At 42.3% G+C, this 20,187-nt stretch overlaps 2 protein-coding genes across 2 annotated transcripts; one reads left to right on the plus strand and one right to left on the minus strand.

The window, feature by feature from the left end:
- Positions 1–250: 250 nt before the first annotated feature.
- On the plus strand, positions 251–5,590 carry LOC306914287 (uncharacterized protein; the record flags this gene model as incomplete). Its single annotated transcript, XM_079491284.1, has 6 exons — positions 251–260; positions 1,546–1,727; positions 2,865–2,892; positions 4,115–4,215; positions 4,812–4,985; positions 5,135–5,590. 6 exons carry the CDS (start codon positions 251–253, stop codon positions 5,588–5,590), a joined length of 951 nt encoding a protein of 316 aa, XP_079347410.1.
- A 2,809-nt stretch (positions 5,591–8,399) lies between these two features.
- LOC306913981 (acetylcholine receptor subunit delta-like) lies at positions 8,400–20,080 on the minus strand. Its single transcript, XM_079490835.1, has 12 exons — positions 19,903–20,080; positions 18,696–18,841; positions 17,337–17,381; positions 17,117–17,226; positions 15,690–15,845; positions 15,227–15,345; positions 13,284–13,484; positions 12,487–12,598; positions 11,970–12,084; positions 10,524–10,737; positions 9,975–10,096; positions 8,400–8,811 (listed from the first exon to the last, which is right to left on the minus strand). The coding sequence occupies exons 1-12, from the start codon at positions 19,958–19,960 to the stop codon at positions 8,632–8,634; spliced, it is 1,578 nt and encodes a 525-aa protein (XP_079346961.1). The 5' UTR covers positions 19,961–20,080; the 3' UTR covers positions 8,400–8,631.
- Positions 20,081–20,187: the final 107 nt, after the last annotated feature.

The following is a 20,187-nucleotide window of genomic DNA, read 5'->3' on the forward strand; positions in this document are numbered from 1 at the left end:
AAATGTTTGTCAAACGTTATTGTCCACCTTGTGTTTGTGAAAACGGTGTCTGTGAAATTATGGGTTGTTAATTTAACTACTTTGGGAAATTGTTGGGCAAGCCAAGACTATACACTGCTTGCATGATGTGACGGCCCGGCCCGGCCACCCATATAGTTCTTGCTATGGATGCTCGTGTCCTCGTGATATGTCACTGTGACTCACTGATGTCACATATCCATATATATGGAGACTTACATTTAATAGCACGATGTCAGACAGTACTAGATCTCTAGCTGCCGGGCCTGTCTGGCTCCATATCGCTAGATCACCACGCACAAATATAGTGTGGTGTCAGACTTGGATAGATTAGTTAGGTCACGGTGTGTATGTTGGATAGCTCCATATATGGAGTAGCCTACCAATATTATTCAGTGAGTAGGGTAACTAATAGCGACCTATCAAATAACGATGTGACGTGAAAGTGAGCCTGAAAGTGAGCCTTCATTACAATGGTATTACAATGTTATAAACATACACAGGCACAGCCTGTGTATGTCAGGGCCCAAAGTATTCGAGCTATAGGCAACCCAATATTTTATAAAAATCACACCCGTGTGAACTGAGTGGTGTAAGGTCTTATATAGACTGATCAGCTGTGGTCTGACGTAATGTCTGACGTAATGAAATCACACCCGTGTGAACTGGGTGACCATAGCAACCATGCTCATTTTTTGGTACGAACAGACAGACAGACAAACAGACAGACACGTAAACTAACAAAGCCAGTTGTAGGAGTGGTTTACACCACTCAATAATAGTAAAGTATAACATTTCCCAGACACATAGGAACAGTTTTAACCACTGCCTTTGGCTTTAACCAATGAATGGAGGCATTCATCATATTTATTTAGGAGGTTGACTGGTTGAGTGAGTGACTCTAGTCTATATTATAGACTCCTTCATGTCTTTTACTTTAATAGCCCACGGCACCACTAGGTGGAGCCATACTCTCAGCGGTTCTCAGATGTTTCATGTCAAGGTCTCAAGGTTTGTGTTGTGTTGTTACTTGCAGTCTTGCACCATACAAATCCATGATCCAAGAAAAAAAGTCTCACGAAGTTACAGTAGTAGTAGAATGATGCCCAAAAAGTCTCACGAAGTTACATATAGCCGGCCTAGTAGTACCTAGTAGAATGATGCCGCGGAGACAAGTTAAGTATGGAATTCAGAACCATGGACAGCGCGAGAGCTGTTTGTTCTGGGTGCGTCGTCGAGCCGAGACAGACAGACAGACAGACAGACAGAATGACACACTTGTCACCTCTGAATCTGAGGGTATAATTTAGGTTTCTCTGATTTCGACAGACAATCGTTCATAGCTTACCGGTAAATGATATTGGGCAAAAGTGATCTTATTAAGAACTTAAAGAAGAGGTTAATTAATTGATTTTGAACGTAGTAGGCTTAAACGTCAAAATGTTATTAAAACTAATCAAACTTAAAATCAAGCCAAGATTTAAACATCTTATTTTTAAAGGCCCACCAGCGCCTCTACTTCCTCAGGAGGACGAGACAAGCTGCGGGAGGCGTTCTACAGTGTGGTGGTGTTGACATTTCTCCATCACCACCTGGTATATGGGAACTGCTCTGCTGACAATAAGAAGGCGCTGCAGAGGGTGGTGAAAAACGCCCAGAAGATCACCCACAGCAGTCTCCCTTCCATCGAGGACATCTACACCATGCAGGTGCAGGAGCACTGCGGCCCGCATTATGGAGGACCCCACTCACCCAGCCCATGAATTGTTTGACCCACTCCCCTCGGGTAGGAGGCTGCATGCGCTCCATCAAAGCCAGGACTGAAAGGCTCAAACGCAGCTTCTACCTGGGGACTGTCAGGCTACTGAACTCTTAAGTCAAATAAAATGCACTTTTTGCCGTTTTTAATATTTTTGAATATGCTCAGTTTTTAATGCACTACACTGCACTGCTTGTTCTTTTTTATTGATAGGTTTTAAATACACTGCTGCGGTCCCGAGTACGATTTTCGTTTTATATGTGCAATCAGTGCAAGCATGTGAAATGACAAATAAAGTGAACCTTGCCTTGACTTCTCAACAGGAGACTTTTATTTTTAACTTGAACATACTTTAAGTGGTTCCAACAAAGATCTGCCAATGACCTAAATCACATTCACAATAATGAACAATAGCCTATTAGGCTATTTATTGTGTGGTGTTAAATATAACAATACAGGAATGGTGGTCAGCATAAACAGAAAACAAAGTTCAGCAGGGAGGGTCAAAGATCGGCAGCATGTTTCTCTTCTCTCTCCATCTCGTCTGTCACAGTATAAATCCTCCAGGAACTCTGATCACTAACTGGATGATTGACTGGTGCTGGATTCCATAAGATGACAGAAGTGTTGAATCCCCATCCAGTTGTTTGTTTGCAAAGATCAGCCGCAGAGTCTCACTGTCTGCACACGCACACAAAATAGACACATTAATTTAAGTATACATTTCACAGTGCCTTCTGTTGTTGTTTTGTTTTATTAATTTATTTTAACATGCCATAGATAGCCCAATGCTGCTTACCAATGCTGCCTGGAAGCCTTTCTGCAATTTTCTTTTTCAGCTGCAACACTGTCATAGTCTTCATTTGATCATCTGTGTTGCACAAGTCAATGGCCAGTTTCTCTCCCCTGAATCCAGTTACCGTGACCTGGTAGATTTTACCCATCTTTGTTGTTTTTTGCGACTTTGCGTATCCGACAGCTTAAATGTGACAGAAAAGTTTTACCGTGCCGTCTGATCTTACTCTGTCTGATGGCAACCTCGTGAAAAATCTGAAAGTTTAAGTTTCGCTTTCATATGTGATGTTAGAACACGTGGGCGGCACAGGTCACGCGAGGTACGTGGCACATGCAATCAGTGTATGGGATTATTGGGAATGCTTTCCAAATTCGCATAAATCACATGGCTTCTTGGAAATGGCACACGAAAGAGGGAAGCGAGTTAGCGGAAGGATAATACATGATACTACAGTATATCCTAATAACAAATTGCAGTGACACAACACAGTCACACAGCAAATCTCTTCCACCAGTCCAGTCTTATCCTGATCGTGAGCGAATCTTTGGAAACTGGCTTGAAAGAAAATGGAAGCAAAGGGCTATGACCCCAGGGACACCACTTTGAAATTTGTGAATAGACCAGATGATTTGGATCCACTACGTGAGTTATGAAACATAGTTGTAGGCAATTGTATTGCTATTGTCAATTTGTGGATGTGCTACTTAACAAACACATTGGATTTCAATGTTGTATTGTGTATAGGCCTACCTGAAGACAAGAATGAATGGACATTAATGTGCAAGTTCACTATCATAATCAACAGCATATTATATTAGTAGTTATAGTTCAGTTCAGTTCTGTTCAGTTTTATTTTCGGAATGGTGGACATACAGTTCATACATAGCACACATAATTTCCGTTTTTTCCCCTCTCTACTCCTTTTGAGTGTCCATTGCTTATGTCCTGTCCGATATCCGAAAAAGGGCTAGGGAGAAGCCATAGGCTTGTCGGGCCCTACCCCTGGAGACAGTCCATTTGTATATTTAGGTGCACCGTGCACGTGTAGCAGACTGATGGGACATCTATCTGCCTACACAGTGCATACATTCATGTTGTCCTCATCTACACATATTCATATTCATATATATATATAAACATACGCATAGTATACATATACACAGCTACTTACATACACAACAATATACATAGCATCAATACAATAATTCCTGCTGTGCAGTCAATACCTTTCATTGCCATTGTGTTATGGTTTACTTGTAATGATTGATTAGGCCAAGGTGGCAAAGAGCATCTCGAGGTACATTGTTGGCGGATTACTATATAATCCTAAATTACACCAGACTGTTTTCACAGTCTGTTGTCTTGTTATGGTTAATCCTTAGCTTGGATCCAGCCCATAAATCATATCTACTCCTCAATGTGTCCTAAAACAATGGAGGGGGAAAAGTCACAATTCTCATATAGACACATGGGGGGAGACATTTTTATTATTCCATATCCATTGGATGTAACTGTACAGTTTCTATGTGCTTATTCCTCAGCCCCAGAAGATGGCGACATGTGTCTCAGAGCAGAGATGTCCTGCGGTCATGCTGTTACACCAGAGTCTCTCACAGGATGGTGTCGCAGCTTACTGGACCAGGTTCCTTCCATCTTCCCATTTATAGATCCTATTCCATAGGGTTGATCTAAGTCAGTGGTTCTCATTAGTGGGGTCCAGGGACCTCCAGGGTCCTTGACGGGGTTGCAAGGGATCCCCAGCAAAATGGGTCAATATAGCGTCAAAATAATCAACCACATATTTTTGTAAACTCAACAACCATAGCCCTAACTTCAACCACTTTAACCATATTTAATACTTAGGATATTTGAGCTCATGTAGAAGCTTGTGAGCTTGTAGATCCGCTATTTTCTAGACATTTTGAAAAAATGTCTACATTTTCTAAAGATTTTGAGAATTTCTAACACCCAAATCTTCAGATGCGGGGTCTGCGGCCAAATAAATATAAATAAATGAGTGAGCAGTGAGGATGAGGATTCCAATCAGTTGTTTTAAGGTGAAACTGGTCTCAAAATCACGCTTTTAAAATAACATGAACAATGCAAATAATAAAACCAGTTTATGTGTAGGAGGAATGTTAATTTCTTTCCTCAGTGTTTTGCAGGCCTCATTTGACACTATTCTGCACTAACTACTGCTCTGACCTCATAGTCTGTCATCGTATCTTTAATTCCCAGGGCCTGTACAAATTCAAGTGCCCTGCATTAAAGGATGGCACTCTGCAGAAGTGTGATGAGGTGTGGTCCTATCAAGAGGTGCGTAAACTTGCAGTGCTGACTGCCGAGGAGATGGAGTACTTTGAAGAAATCCTAGCTCGCTTGGCAGCCACAGAATACTGTGAATTTAAAACAGTGAGTGTCCTAATATTATATTCACAATTAGAACATTATAGGCTTTTGTAATTATGAGAAGATAATGTTAACAGCTATGATTTGTCGTGACTTTTAACAACCAAAGAACTCTCCATTTCTGGTGCCTGTCTTTCCACTCTCTTCCGAAGTGTCCAGGATGCGACTCCTATGTGGAGAGAGAGGACCTCACCAACCTAAATGTCCAGTGCACCATCTGCGTAGCAGAAAAGAAGCAATTATACCAGTTCTGCTGGCAGTGTCTGAAGCCGTGGAAAGGGCACGCTCCACGCTCCGACCGTTGCGACAACAGCGACTGCATGAATCACGACCTGGAAATCCTGAATAACTGCAAGACCAACTCGCTTCCTCAGGTGGAGGGGGTCAATGCCTGTCCCTCCATCCGGGCCTGCCCCACCTGCGGCCAGAGAGTGGAGCACGACAAGACGGGGTGTAAGAACATCATCTGTCCTCGCTGTCAGATTGAGTTCTGCTTTGTGTGTCTGAAACTCACCCCTGAGTGCTTGAAGACAAGCTCATATTTCATACCTTGCAGTGCCGGCATAGCTCCTAGACAAACATCTATACCTGTTTGGCGTAAAAACTAGGAAGAAAGGCACCATACACATGTAGCTACTGTACAGTATGCTACTGTACATCACTGTCAGACGCATGATTGTATGGTTGAGTTAACCATTAACGTCCAATATTACGTTCCTTTTTGGTGTGTGCCAATAAAGAAATGGAAATGTGAGTACTTTTTTAAATTCCTATTTTTTGATGTATACAGGATTTGGGTTTAGTACTCCACTCTACATTTAACATCCAATATTGTTTGTGTTTTTCAGCTATTTAATGTTATCAATAAATGTACATTGATACATAGGCAATTTTTGTCAAATAAAGTTAGGTATTTGTTTGCGTATTATCCCAATACCATTGCCTGAAGGGACGTTCACGCTGTGAGTCCTAAGTTGGTTGTGAAATTTAAGTTCCACTGTTTTGGATTTTATTTTATTTTATAGGAGGAAAAGAGAAAACTATTCTGAGTGTATACTGTGCTTCCTTTTTCTTTCACATTCCCTGTACTACAATCATGAGAATCGATCTAGTAGGCCTATGCCTGGTTGTCATTCTGGTGAGAAAATAGTGGGAAAGAAATGTTTGGCTAGAGGTTGGCTTAAAATGTTCATATATTGTCTTTGTATTGACAATGAGAATAATGATTGTTATGATTACATTTGATCTTTGATCGAACAGAATTAAACAGTTAATCAGGTAAGGTTATCACTGTTTGGATTAATAAAGTTCAATTAGCATGAATGCAGAATGGCTGGGTATGCGTTTTATATCTATAACTACTGTATATACCCCTGTGGTATGAAATGTGAAGTGAAATGACATTTCCTTAGACACTAATTGTATGCTGTATGTATTTTACAATACAGACAGCTACAAGACAGCTACAAGTCTGTAAGGAAATTCCTGCAAAAAAGTCACAAAACAGATAAACTAGATAAATAGTCAAAATTATACAAAATAAATATGAAATAAAAGTATTTAAAGAAAATAACTGAATGACAAGTACAATAATATTGGAAGTCAATCAAAAAATATAACAATCACAATCAGTGAATACAATAGGACATTCTAATTGTATAACTTCTGTATATATTGTGCACATTTTGACAATATGCAGACATTCACAGTATTCTAGTTCACAATAATGGACTAGAATATCAATTTGGCTCAACACAGACCACTATGCCAAAGTTAATATATTTCAAAAACATTTCAAGGTACAAGCACACATGTCCACAATAAGCTGAACATTTTAAAGTTTGAATGGAGTTTCTATAGGTGAAAATAGTAGGCCTAAGTGGTAGCCCTCTCCCAACGCTCATTCTGTAGCTCCGAGCTACAGAATGAGCGTAGGGAGAGGGCACATATGGGGCTAGCCTAAGTGGTAACATTTTGAGGAGAATAATTAGTGACCATTAGTGAGAAGAAAATGAGTGTGCCAGCTGCAGTGAGCCCACTACAATATTCATTGGTCCAAGGAGGTTTCGTCTCCATTTCTTTGGCATATAAACCATTCTTGAACTGAGATTTTAGAATCTGAATCTTTATTGTCACATCACAGGTTTATTATGTGGTCTCCGAGGCTACAGGTTTACAGGGGGGTGCAGTGCATGCCTAGCTCTGGTCCATAGCCTAATGCTTCTATGATTCTGCCCTGCATTGGCTATGCTACTTTCACTTTTAAATCTCACATGGAACTCAGACCAGCCTCTCCTCTTTAGTGTAAATAAAAAGAACGTTTTTGCTACTCACCAAAACAAAGGCGGGTTGTGTCATTAGAAAGCCTACTTTCCTTAGTGGGAGCACTCTGAGCCCCCCACCACACGTATAAACAGTACTTTTTGGCCAAAAAGGGATTTTGTTTCCACCGGAAAAAATATACTTTTAGTTACTTCAATGCGCCCTCTACCGATATTGCCCATAGAGAATATTTTTCCTCCGGTGAAAACAAATCCATTTCTGGCCAAAAAGTACCGTTTATACGTGTGGTGGGGGGCTCAGAGTGCTCCCACTAAGGAAAGTAGGCTTTCTAATGACACAACCCGCCTTTGTTTTGGTCTTTTTATGTACGCTAAAGAGGAGAGGCTGGTCTGAGTTCCATGTGAGATTTAAAAGCGAAAGTAGCATAGCCAATGCAGGGAAGAATCATAGAAGCATTAGGCTATGGACCAGAGCTAGTGCACGCCTATGAGGGTGGATTCTGCCAATGTTTTTCAATGGGAACGGAAAGCTTTGTTGCCATTCGCGGATTTCTGGGGGAAAAGAAGTTCCATTCCCATTTAAAAGCATTGGCAGAATCTGCCCTCAGAATTAAACTTCGGTGTGACCGCAACCTAAAGAAGCCTGCAGTGAAATTCTTATTTTGTGTAGTTTTCTTTAAAATGGTAAGTAATATCATGCCACCGTGGCTGAAAACTCGCTCGATGCACCGGAGCCCTGGAGGCCACTTGGAAGAGTGAAAGAAGCCCTTTCATGTGCAGTGCATTTTAATATTTTAACATTTTGGCATTTGGGCTTGTTGGAAGGTGTCAAGTGAAGTCTCAAGTCAAGTCAAGTCACAAATTATTGGCGTTGAAGTACAAGTCAAGTCCAAGTATTTCTTTTTTACTTACTCAAGTAAGTCTAAAGTCATAATTTGCTATTTAAGTCCAAGTCGAGTCTCGAGTCCACCCCCAGTTCCGACATACTATTGGTCCGACTGTCATTAGACCGACAACCTACCTCAAACCCTAACCAGTACAGACGTATACAGTAGATGGCACAGAGAGTAAAGATCATAGGCTACAGAGAGTGGAGTGCACAATTAGGGCACTGCACAATGTGAATACAACTTAATTCAACTTTAATGTTTGTTTTGAAGACCACAAAGAGCATATTCAGTCAATAACCAGTCAATAATCAGTCATTGCATCTGCTGAAGTACCGTAAAACACACAAGAATACACAGCTAACAAAAATATAATTGTGTGTGTGTGTGTGTGTGTGTGTGTGTGTGTGTGTGTGTGTGTGTGTGTGTGTGTGCCTGTGTGCGTGAGCGAAGTAGGCTTTTCTGTGTGCATGCACCTTGTTACAGCCGACAATTGTCTTGTCTGTAGTCATGAGGGTCTCCTTCAAAAGGCAGAGGAGGAGGGTGGTTGCAGAGACCCATGAGGAATATGACGATGGTTCCCAATGTCATGATCGGAGTCATCATGAACAGACACAGGCGATCCACCGTACGGGCTATACCGCTCCAGTTGTCCTTCTCCTGAGCAAAGGATGGGATATATGGCACAGAGAAAAGAAAAGAAGGTTAAAGACGTAAAGGTTCAAAGAAATAATACACACGTTTTATCGCGCGCAACCCTTATTTTGAAGAGCCAAATATCCGTAATTGGATGTTACAATGACAAAATGGTGTGTGTAGTGTCTTGACCGGTTGTTGTTCGTTCACTCGTTGGTGAAAAATCCCGACCACGAGTATCACAGCACCTGCTGCAGGCCGTTGTTTTCAGAAACCTTGTTTTCAGAAACGACAATCATTGCGCCGTTTCTGAGATACAGGCCATTGAAAGCAGCCCATAGAGTGCAAATGGATGCGCGGCATTGCGTGCGCATCTTCAAAATGGCTGCGGCCACTGTCCCACTTTGACTGTTATGCTAACGAACGGCAGCTAATGATACGATCGGATCAAAACATGGATTAAACAATATAAACCCTGGAAAACGTAGTCTATGGTTCTGGCAGGCTAGGGGATTAATTTAATCCTACGGTTTATACGGTTCTGGCGGGCTCTGTGTTAAATCTGATGAAATAGCATCTGGCATAAACGTATTTCAGATTAACCTTTTGAAGATATTCTTCTGCATAGTAACAAGGCAAAGACTGACTTCCTCTTCAGCAATTGTTATATTGCTATATATTGACAGGAGCTGATCTATCAGCATTGTATCCTGCCAATGATGCTCTGGCCACTGCTGTAATGACTGCTGTTATTATAATGTTTATGATTTGTATTATAAAGACCAACTATGAAGATCTCTGGTCATTAACAGTCAAAAGCTTGGATGCAAGGTGCATGCCCATCAAGGTTGGCGCTGGAAATGGGAGGGGAGCCATCTAGACCACCACAGAGGCAGCAGAGAAAACCTCAAGAGGAGAGATCCATGGGGAGCAGCCAACTGAACACAGGCTGGTGTCTAATCAGCCTCCGAAGATTATTATGCCCAGTTTGCCCACCTATTAATATTTGTATTATTTTAACACATGAGAAAAAAGATTGACTAGAGAGCAAACTAAAGAAAACAAGATTTCAACTTATCTTAAAATATTATCCTGATTCCAGCAATGAGTCAATTTAACAAAAGACACAAATAAAACAATGCAGAGCAGAACATAAAGCAACAGTATTGTTGTCTCCTGAGTCTCACCGTGTTGTAGTCATTCTTGTGGTGCATGCGTTTGATGATGTAGTTGGCTCCATCTACAGCAGGCTTCATCTCACCATACAGCTTTTCTGTGTCATCCTCCTCACCCTCTACTGGTTTCACATCTGCACACACACACACACACACACACACACACACACACACACACACACACACACACACACACACACACACACACACACACACACACACACACACACACACACACACACACACACACACACACACACACACACACACACACACACACACACACACACAGTGTGTTCAAGCAATGGAAATGTGGTGTGTACTGTATGATGTACTGTATGATGTTACTATAATGTTTTTCCATGACAATAGTTGTCTCCACCAGGCCGAAGGCTTGGGGGAAGAGTATGTTTTGCACCCTGTCCGTGTGTCCGTCCATCTGTCTAGTTCGTTATGGAGCTGTGTGTGTATGTGACTATGTGTGTGCGCGTGTGTGTGTGTTTATATGTACATGCTTGCGTGCGTGCGTGCGTGCGTGACTGTGTGCGTGGTCAGTAGTACCAGCAGTGGCGGCGGTAGCTCTGGCCGGCAGCCCATGTCTCTCAGACTGTTTCTCGTACATCAGCTCGCTGCGGGACTTAATGCTGTAGTACTCTTCTGCCTTGGCGATGTAGCCCACCGAGCTGGACCTCCGCGGTAACGCCCGGTCCCAGCTCGTCTCGGCCTCCTCGGGGTGGGACATACGCAGGAGGCGGGGCAACCACTCCAGGAAGATCTATACGTGTAGACGAGAGGCAGTGTTTGAGCGTTGGCCAACATGCCATGCATGTTTCGACCTATATATATTATGGTTGCTTTCTTTTAGGTGGTCATGAAATTTAAGTGCTCTTTTTCTTTATTTGGATGATGAGTGGGTATGTCCCTAATTCTGCCCTGCAAGCATTGTTTGTTGTTTTTCATTGGGTGCGGAGGAAGTCTCTGAGTCTCAGTTTGGTGTTTATCCAATTTAATCTTTCTTTAATCTCTTTAATCTTGGTTGTTAAGGGGACCCCAGATCTCACAACCGTAGAGGGAGATGGGTTCTATGATGGTTTTCTTCTTTTTTTTTTAAAGATTTTTTTTGGCTTTTGTGCCTTTATTGATAGTTACAGTGAAGACAGACAGGAAAGAGGGAGAGACATGCAGCAAAGGTCGTCATGAACGGGACTCGAACACGCGACATGCTGTCAGGCCAGAGCCTATATGTGGCATGCGCCTGGACCACTAGGCCAGCAGATGCCCCGGAGTCTAATATCTTTAACCAGATTCTTATTGGGATATCTAACTTAACGTTCCTTTTGATGTCATAGAAAGCCCTATTTGCCTTTTCTCTCAGGTCGTTCAAAGATTTGTTGAAGTTTCCTGTGCTACTGATGTTTAGGCCGAGGCAAGTATAGTTTTTGTGTGTTCTAGAGCCGTCGTATTCAGAAAGAATTGTTGGTTCAGGTGGTTATGTCTTTTTTGGAATATCATAATTTGTGTCTGGCTAGGTTTACTGTCAGGTCCCATGTATGTGAGAATTTGTGTAAGAGGTCAAGGTGGGACAGTAACACCAGGTCATCTGCAAACAGTAGGCATTTGATTTCTGTGTCTGCTAGCGGGATGCCTGGTGTTGTTGACTGTTCTAGTGTTTTTGCCAATTAATTGATGTATATGTTAAAGAGTGTTGGACTCAGACTGCATCCCTGTCTAACTCCTCTGCTTTCGTGAAAGAACCTTTTTCCCAATCCTAACAGCGCATGTGTTGTTTGTGTACATTGATTTTATGATGTAGGTTTTTCCCCCAATTCTGCTTTCTAGCAGTTTGTACAGTAGACCCTCGTGCCAAATTGAGTCAAAAGCTTTTTTGAAGTCGACAAAACAGGAGATTATTTTACTTTTGTTTTTGTTTATTTGGTTGTCAATTAGCGTGTTGAAAGTGAGAATGTGGTCTGTTGTACGATAGTTTGGTAGGAAGCCAATCTATACCTTCTTTGTCCATTCTGACATGACATGAGTGCAAGGTGTCCTGAAGTGCAGGTTCATAACGACGACACAGTTCAACACCACCACTGTCACCAGCACCATGATGAACATCAGGTACCTGACGACACACAAACACACGCAGCATCCATAGTGAACTGTGAATTGTGTGTGTGTGGTGTGTGTGTGTGTGTGTCAGGGCTGCCAATGCTGTATCCTGCATTGTAATTTCTCCTGGATTTGGTATCAAAGTCCAAAAATTCACTAGAACACAGGAGCTCACATCTACGTTTCTCCAATGTTGGCAGCCCTGGTGTGTGTGCGTGTGCGTGTGTGTGTGCGCCTGCGTGTGCGTGCGTGTGTCTGCATGTGTGTGCGTGTGCGTGCGTGCGTGCGTGCGTGCATAGTCATTTAAAGCACTTCCGTGACCGTTATCTACGATAACAAAAATGTGGGTAGGTCAATATATGGAGAAATATCACCCCCCCCCCCCCCCAGCATAGTGAACGCTAGTTGGGCCTACTTGACGATGAGCGGTATGGACATGGAGGTCTCCGGCAGCCTCTGTGATATCAGCAGCAGGAACACAGACTGAGCCAGCAGCACAGAAATGGACAGAGTCAATTTCTCACAACCTGCACGCACACGCACACACGCACACACACACACACACACACACACACACACACACACACACACACACACACACACACACACACACACACACACACACACACACACACACACACACACACACACACACACACACACACACACACACAAACACACACACACGGAAAGCAGGCAACAAATAAAGACAGATATTTAAAGTGCAGACACAGTATCTGTTGTGTGTTCCAGAAACTTAAACCCAACTTAAACCCTACAGTACCTACGTAGTTGACTGGGGTCCTCCCACGGCTCTATAGGTGCACTATTTGTCGCTATAGAAACTCATAACATAACGCAAGTTAACATGGAGCATCTCTACAGGATGCACCACACGACAGTGTTGAAAATAGCCAAACTACAAGCTCAGTTAGCTTGTCTCTGTTATTTTCTGCATTTGAAACAGTATAAATCGGGCTTTATGCTTTGTTGTACTTCAAAGCTCACATCGCGTTGCAATTGTGAGCTTGTAGATTGACTATTTTCAGCAAAGAGAGTTGGTGTGTAGAGCGGGAATAGGCCTAAAATCGACCGCTGGGGGACCTCCGGTCGACAAAGTATTTATTATACAGGGTTTAAGCGGATAAAAACATTATACATAACATGTGACACGCTTCGACGCGTCTTTTAGACTGCTATAGTTGCACTGACTGTCAGCAGGAAGATAGTATGCCAGCGAGGCGAGGAAGGAGATGAGCACGCAGGGGATGATGATGTTGACGATGTAGAAGAGGGGCTTCCGCTTGATGATCAGGTAGAAGGTGATGTCCTGGTGCTTGCTGCTCTCCATGGGGATGTGCTTGTAGACGTTCCTCTTGGCCGGCCGGTGGATGACCACCCACTCCCCGTTCTCTGACGATGAGGAAGAGACATGGGACGTGGAGTGGAATGATCAGTGGTGGGAAAAAGTACTCAAATGTTTTTTGGTAAAAAGTATCAATACCGCAATATAGAAAAAGTACAAGAGTAAAAGCACAAGAGTATTGGCAATTTGGCATCGAAATGTACTTAAAAGTACCAAAAGTAAAAGTAGCTATTATGCAGAATGTCTCATTTCAAGTTTTCAAATAAATAAACATCTTTTGAAAATAGCAGATCTACAAGCTCACAATGCGTTGCATCGCGACGCATTGTGAGCTTGTAGATCGTCTATTTTCAAATGGCCAAAATGCATATAGAGCTGAAGTGGTTAATGTATGTTTAGGTTAATGTATCATAATCTACAAAGTAACTAAAGTTTTCAAATAATTGTAGTGTAGTACAATTATGAGATGTAGTGGAGTAGAAGTACTGGAAGTTGGAAATACTGAAGTAAATTTACTTTCCACCACTGGATATTATACTTTCATTCTTTTCCACAAACAAAACTCACTTAACCACTTAAGGCGAGACATGGTAGGTGAAATCAGGATTTTTCCTTTTTTTTTTTCTTTTTGCTATTTTGCTTCCTAAACATGTTTTCTTCCAAACTAAAGCAAAATAAACATTAAAAAATCAGATTTAGATGTTTATTTTAGTAGTTTATTTTAGCTCGTTTTGCTGGGTGAAAATCCACCCTCTCAATTTTCATGATTGGTTGTTGGTACACAAAGGAAGTGACCTTTTTTGGATCAAACCACAGTCAGCTCGAGGTCCAGACCTTTCCAATGATATATGGCATTATATGTTGTTGGGACAAAGAATCTCCACTTCAGTTGCACTCACATACACCAAACTTTCCAGTCTTATTCAGAACTATATTCTGCAGATATTTACAGGGTTTGTTGATATATCATTCACAGCCTGATTTACATCACATTTTATACCTAAAAACATGCCGAAAATTGGGTTTTTTATGCCTGTTGACACTATTTTCTGATTTGTGGAGTGATAATTAGAGATATCTAAAATCCCTTCTGTAATTTTCTTTGTCTCTAATATGTCAACAAAATACATTCAATAATTTTGAACCTGGCTTTATCCTAATTTGCATATTTAAACATATAATTTCAGAAAACTTGTAATACAAAAGATCTTAGTTTTAATATAAGTAATCAACCGGAGAAGTTTCATTGTGATAGCTATTAGTTAACTTTTTTTCCCTATTCGCCTACCATGTCTCACCTTAAGACCCACTTACTGCAAAATTGATTTGCAGCTCCTTAGTATGCTGGTTCACTCAACACAAGATATCTTTGTCACAAACAGGCTACAAGATCACAACGGGTCAATGTGTGACGATGACGATTGCAGCTATATGTTCATGTTCAAGTGATTAATCGACCCCCCCTCCCCACCCCCCGTGTCCCCAACCCATTTCACATAAAACAGACAACCCCCCCCCCCCCCCCCCCCCACAGAACAAACATACAGACAATGTCAATGATAACCAAAAGATAAACAAACAAATAATACTTGTGTCCAGCTTACAGCATTCAAAATCAAATTCCATATGTGACTGCCATATTTGTTAAAGTCTGATGCTCTACCTAGACAAAAAACCTTGGTGTGTGTGTGTGTGTGTGTGTGTGTGTGTGTGTGTGTGTGTGTGTGTGTGTGTGTGTGTGTGTGTGTGTGTGAGCGCGCGCGTTGAGGATAAATAGAGGTCAATCTACCTGCCCAGCTGGCAGGGTCAATGATTATCCACTCCACCGTGAATTTTTTTGTCTCGTCCTCGCCGGGACTCTCCTGCTTCAGTCGCATGGTGATCTCTTTGGCATTGTAAGATAGAGAGCTGCAGTGCATCAGGGGAAATGGAGTTCAAATTAATGTATGTGTTAGGAGAGGGTCTTAAGTAAAAGTAGCAATAGTACTGTAGTAGTAGTGGAGTGTGATTTTGTCTCTGCTGTGGGTGGAGATGGGGGGAGTGGCTCATGGGAACAGTGCCAGGTTATATTGAGTGGCAGATATTTGTGACAATATAAAGACCATCCTAATCCTGGCCTTTGTGCTACCTACGCCTTTGTGCTTTCACTCTTCTCATTCCTGAGACTGTAGTGGGGGGGGGTTAGCGCAAGACTATTTTCACATGCCTATTACTAATAACTTCTGAAAATTAACTTCAACCATTGGTCTTACGTGAATCTGAGGGTGCAGTTCTGCCAGTCAAAGGGGAAGAAGTTGACATTGATGGAACAGGATGACCTGAAGATGGCCGGAGGCAACCAGGTCACCCGGCCATTGGAATCAACCAGCACATTGGAGAAGTAAGCCACCTCGAACTGGGCATCATTACTGAAACACACCATTAGTTTTAAAACAATGTGAAGGGCCAAAAACAAAACATAATCCTAAATGAAAAGAGGTCGTTGCGTTTTAGTGTCCGGGAAGCTCTGTCGGTAGAGCTCTCGCCTTTGGACCACAAGTTAATGGGTTCGATCCCGGGCACCGCCAACTCAACGTATGAGTAGCACGGCTTGGGTGCGGCAAGTCGTGCGGGAAGTACTGGGAGCTGATGGTATGTGTGGCGCTCCACCTCAGCAATCTCCCAGGGGTCTAGCCGGGGGTCTATCCCTATGCGCTAGACTCTATTGTAACGGGGATAGACTGCATGTTACTGTCTGATACCGACAATAATCCACTCCCGACCTGCTTGTTGACCCCCCTACACACCAGCGTGCCACGCCTCATGTATGACTGTCTCCATATATGAAGATCACGACACTGACCTCAACAAACCCTGGATAGCCATACCTATCTGCATATATGGAGCTGGCCAGCAACTCTACATAATGGCCTCATGGACACCTTGTTGATCTGACCTCATCAAACCCTTAGATCTCCATATATGGAGCTGACCTGTTCTGACTTTCCATTTGTTGATCCTACCCCACCTGTCCTTCCTCTTCGATGTCTCCCTTTTGACTGATACCTTTCCATTCAAACTCTAGAAGGTCCCGCAGCCCGCCCCAAGTCATTAGCGCAGTTACACCTGGCATCCGGTGAAAACTAGAGTTCTCAATAGGCCCCGCCTGGCCTTACTAATTAGCACACATTTTACGCACTACCCGGACCAAAAACGTCAATAATAAAATTTAAAAAAAGGTCCATATATGGGCATTCCCAGAGGTCAGTGCGACCTCGCCCTAAACCCTCTGGGCGTCTGGTACTGTATGCTAAAACATTTGAAGAAACATTGCAGAGGAAGGGCTGCACTTCAAATTCCAGTAGTTATTCATAGACTTCTCACAGGTCAAATAGTTGGACACACGCATGCAGCGGCACCGACTATGTGGGTGCTTGAGCACCCATGAAGAAAATAGGAACACAAATTAGCACCGTTTTGTCACGTAGTCAGGGCACAGACATTCAAATGCTAATATGGTGGCGTTTGTTTTAACCTGCCAGGTAGAGTACCGGTATAAACGTTGTAGTACAGTAGCCTTTGTGGGCCTTTGTTCTGCAGCATTAAGCCCCTGTTTGGAAGCTGTAATTCGGCCCCAGTAGTGCAGTTTAAAATAATGTATGTTTGTTGAAAGAGAAATGATCATGAGAATGAATCTCACTTGTTCTCCAGAACAATGTCTGGCAGCCACACCATTTTGGGTGGGAGACGAAGGATGCTTATGTCATCAAACTCTGAAACATTCCACGTCAACCTGTAGTCCGTCCAAATCTGTCAAAACACAAACATACGCGCACACGCACACACACAAACAAAGCAGGATTACAATGATGGACAGGAAAACCTGATTCCCATGATGTGTAAGGTTCTGATTGACTTACATGTTCAATCATGACATTGGTCAGAAGTGTCTCGTCAACCTCTTTCTAGGGGAGGAAGAGAAAAATAAAAGCAAGGTAATGCCTATGTTATGGTAAATGGTGCATTTATATATCGCCTTTATCCAAGGCGCTTTACATAGATTGTGCATTACATTCACCCATTCACACACACATTCATCCACCGATGGCAGAGGAAACCATACAAGGCATCAACCTGCTCATCAGGAGCAATTAGGGGTTCAGCGTCTTGCTCAAGGACACTTCGACACAAACTCTGGGGAAGCCCAGAGTTAGTGACGTAGATCGTTTTCAGTTTAATGTGCTCTGGGGTTCAAAAGCCATAAGGTTTCCTGGCACTTTGAAGGTGCAGAGTCACATAAGTTAAGGCCTGGAAGAGGCCTGATCGAGGTACAATGTGTCTCCACACATCTGTCCCCAAAAGTTAATGTTTAAAAGTTGAAGTTGTCTTAAATGCTATCCCTATGGCAAGTACTGTAATCGCAGCTGCTGGTAGGTACAAACCAATTTACTTCTCCATCTTGCTTGCAAAAATACAGCCATCTCTATTGGAGCTGTTTCTCTTTAAATTGTCATTCTGTCCAGACACAGACTTTCAGTAGCATTCCTCAGTTTTTATTCTCCAAAAGACTGATGGATGGTTGGATGGTGGTCAAATATGGCCAGGAAGGTTGACTTAGAAAACTGCAGGATGTCACTGTTGATGATTTAGTGTAAAAACAATGCATTGATGCAATGATAATCACAGTGGAATCATGGCATGTGACAGTGTGTGACTATAAATAGCTGTTTAATTATAAACACTTGTTCCCAGTAGTATGTAAGGCACTTGACAAAAATACATGTGGGACCTTAGTGTGGCGAGTTAAAAAATGTCACCCTCTTTAAAAGTTCAGTTTTGGGTCAACAAAGGACTTTGTGTCATTAACTTTAGTACAGTATAATACTTAGAGACAAGAACATTGGGTTGGTGTAGGTGGGTGAGATACCCATGTGGATTTGACCAAGCACTTAAGATGAATTGGTTTGTTAATGTTGCTTATTGTAAAACTAAGCTTAGAATTGAATACTACATTATGGCTTTGTTAGTTTAAAACACCATCTCATGCTGTTTTTGTCATGTGACATGCCCTTCTATATTTTGTGCCTCCTGGGCTAAAAATAGAGTAATTGTGCAATGTTAATCCTACATGATTATCATTCCAAACACACAATGACACACACACACAGCTGAATGGGTAGAGAATCCGCCTGTAAAACAGAATGTCCCGGGTCTTTCTCTGAGATGTCCCTGAGAAAGACACTTGATCATGCTTATTCACAGTTTCACACACAGCATACCAGCGAGATGAGATTGGAGAGAGTGAGAGTGAGGTACACATCTACAGGTTCTCGTTGATTCTCGGCGGGCCGAAACTGTCTGTTGTAGCGTCGCTCTTTGAACAGGTAGTTGATCAGACGCTCCTCCTCGTTCCTGCCCCAGCTCTCTAGAAACCCACCACACACACACACACACACACACACACACACACACACACACACACACACACACACGCCTGAGGGCGTGCACGCATCCGCCTGGGTGACAGCAGACTGCTGTCCGAGCGCTGGCGCTTTGGTATGGGGGGTAAGATCTTAATTTTCGGGCCTGTTGAGAACTCTAGTTTTCGCCGGCTGCCGGGCACGGCTGCACTAATAACTTTGGAGCACGTCCGTCTAGAGTTTAAATGGACAGGTATCAGTCAAAAGGGAGACATCGAAGAGGAAGGATGGATATCAACATATGGAATGTCAGAACAGGTCAGCTCCATAGAGATCTAAGGCTCGGATCTCCATATACAGTATGGGCTTGATATTGATTACATCAGGGATCTCCATCCCTGATGAGGTCACATGTCACGTGCTCCATCCCTGATGTCACATGATATCACTTGCTCTCTCACCCCAACCAACCAACACACTGACGGGAAATGCACGATTCCATAGTTAACTGTGACCTTCGGTCGCAAATTCGCAATGCAACAGTCATTCCAAATGTAAAACACACATGCCTAAATAGGAGTGAATTTGTGGATATTTTGGAATAACAGTCCCTGCTGTCAGCTGTTGTAAGCTACTTTTTTGAGGGCCAAAATAATTTCTAATGGACATACTGTGTCCACATGCAGTTTAGATAGTCAACATGATGACTTTAGTCTTACTGAGTTCTTGCCTGATGTTGACAGTAAAGTTAGATGATACGTTTAGAGCAGACATAGTTTTTCTATAATCCTATTCAATTACCATAATTTTGAATAAATTGATGACAAGGAATTGTATCGAGGACGAGGGGCATATTTATTTTAGCCACATAATTGTGCTCAACAGCGTAACAAAGCATAAGTCACTCCTACATAAACGTAATAATAATGATGAAAATAATACATCAAATGTATACGTATTTCCTACTAAACAAAATAACTTAATTAATAACAAATGTGTTAAAAAAAACAAAGGGGCTAAGAAGAAGAAGAAAAAAGCATACAGTAAGTAGTAACTTAAGACATACCAGATGACAGGAGAACGAGGAGGAACACTGTGACTGGAACAACAGTTGTAAAGTTCATTCTTATCTTGATGTGGCAAAAAATTGTTTAGTTGTGGGCAGTGTTTCCCTCCAAAGTCCTCAACAACCTTGATGCCTTGTGACTGACAGCTGCAGGTGCAGTGACAGCCACCCTCTTTGAAATAAACCAGCCATTATTTCAACAGGTGCAACACCGACACTGGGGAACTATTGCTATCGAAAGCGTCAGTGCTGTAATGATGCCTATACTAACACTATTCTTTCACT

Source organism: Electrona antarctica (genome assembly GCF_951216825.1).
Source record: "Electrona antarctica genome assembly, chromosome: 21".
Classification (NCBI taxonomy): domain Eukaryota; kingdom Metazoa; phylum Chordata; class Actinopteri; order Myctophiformes; family Myctophidae; genus Electrona; species Electrona antarctica.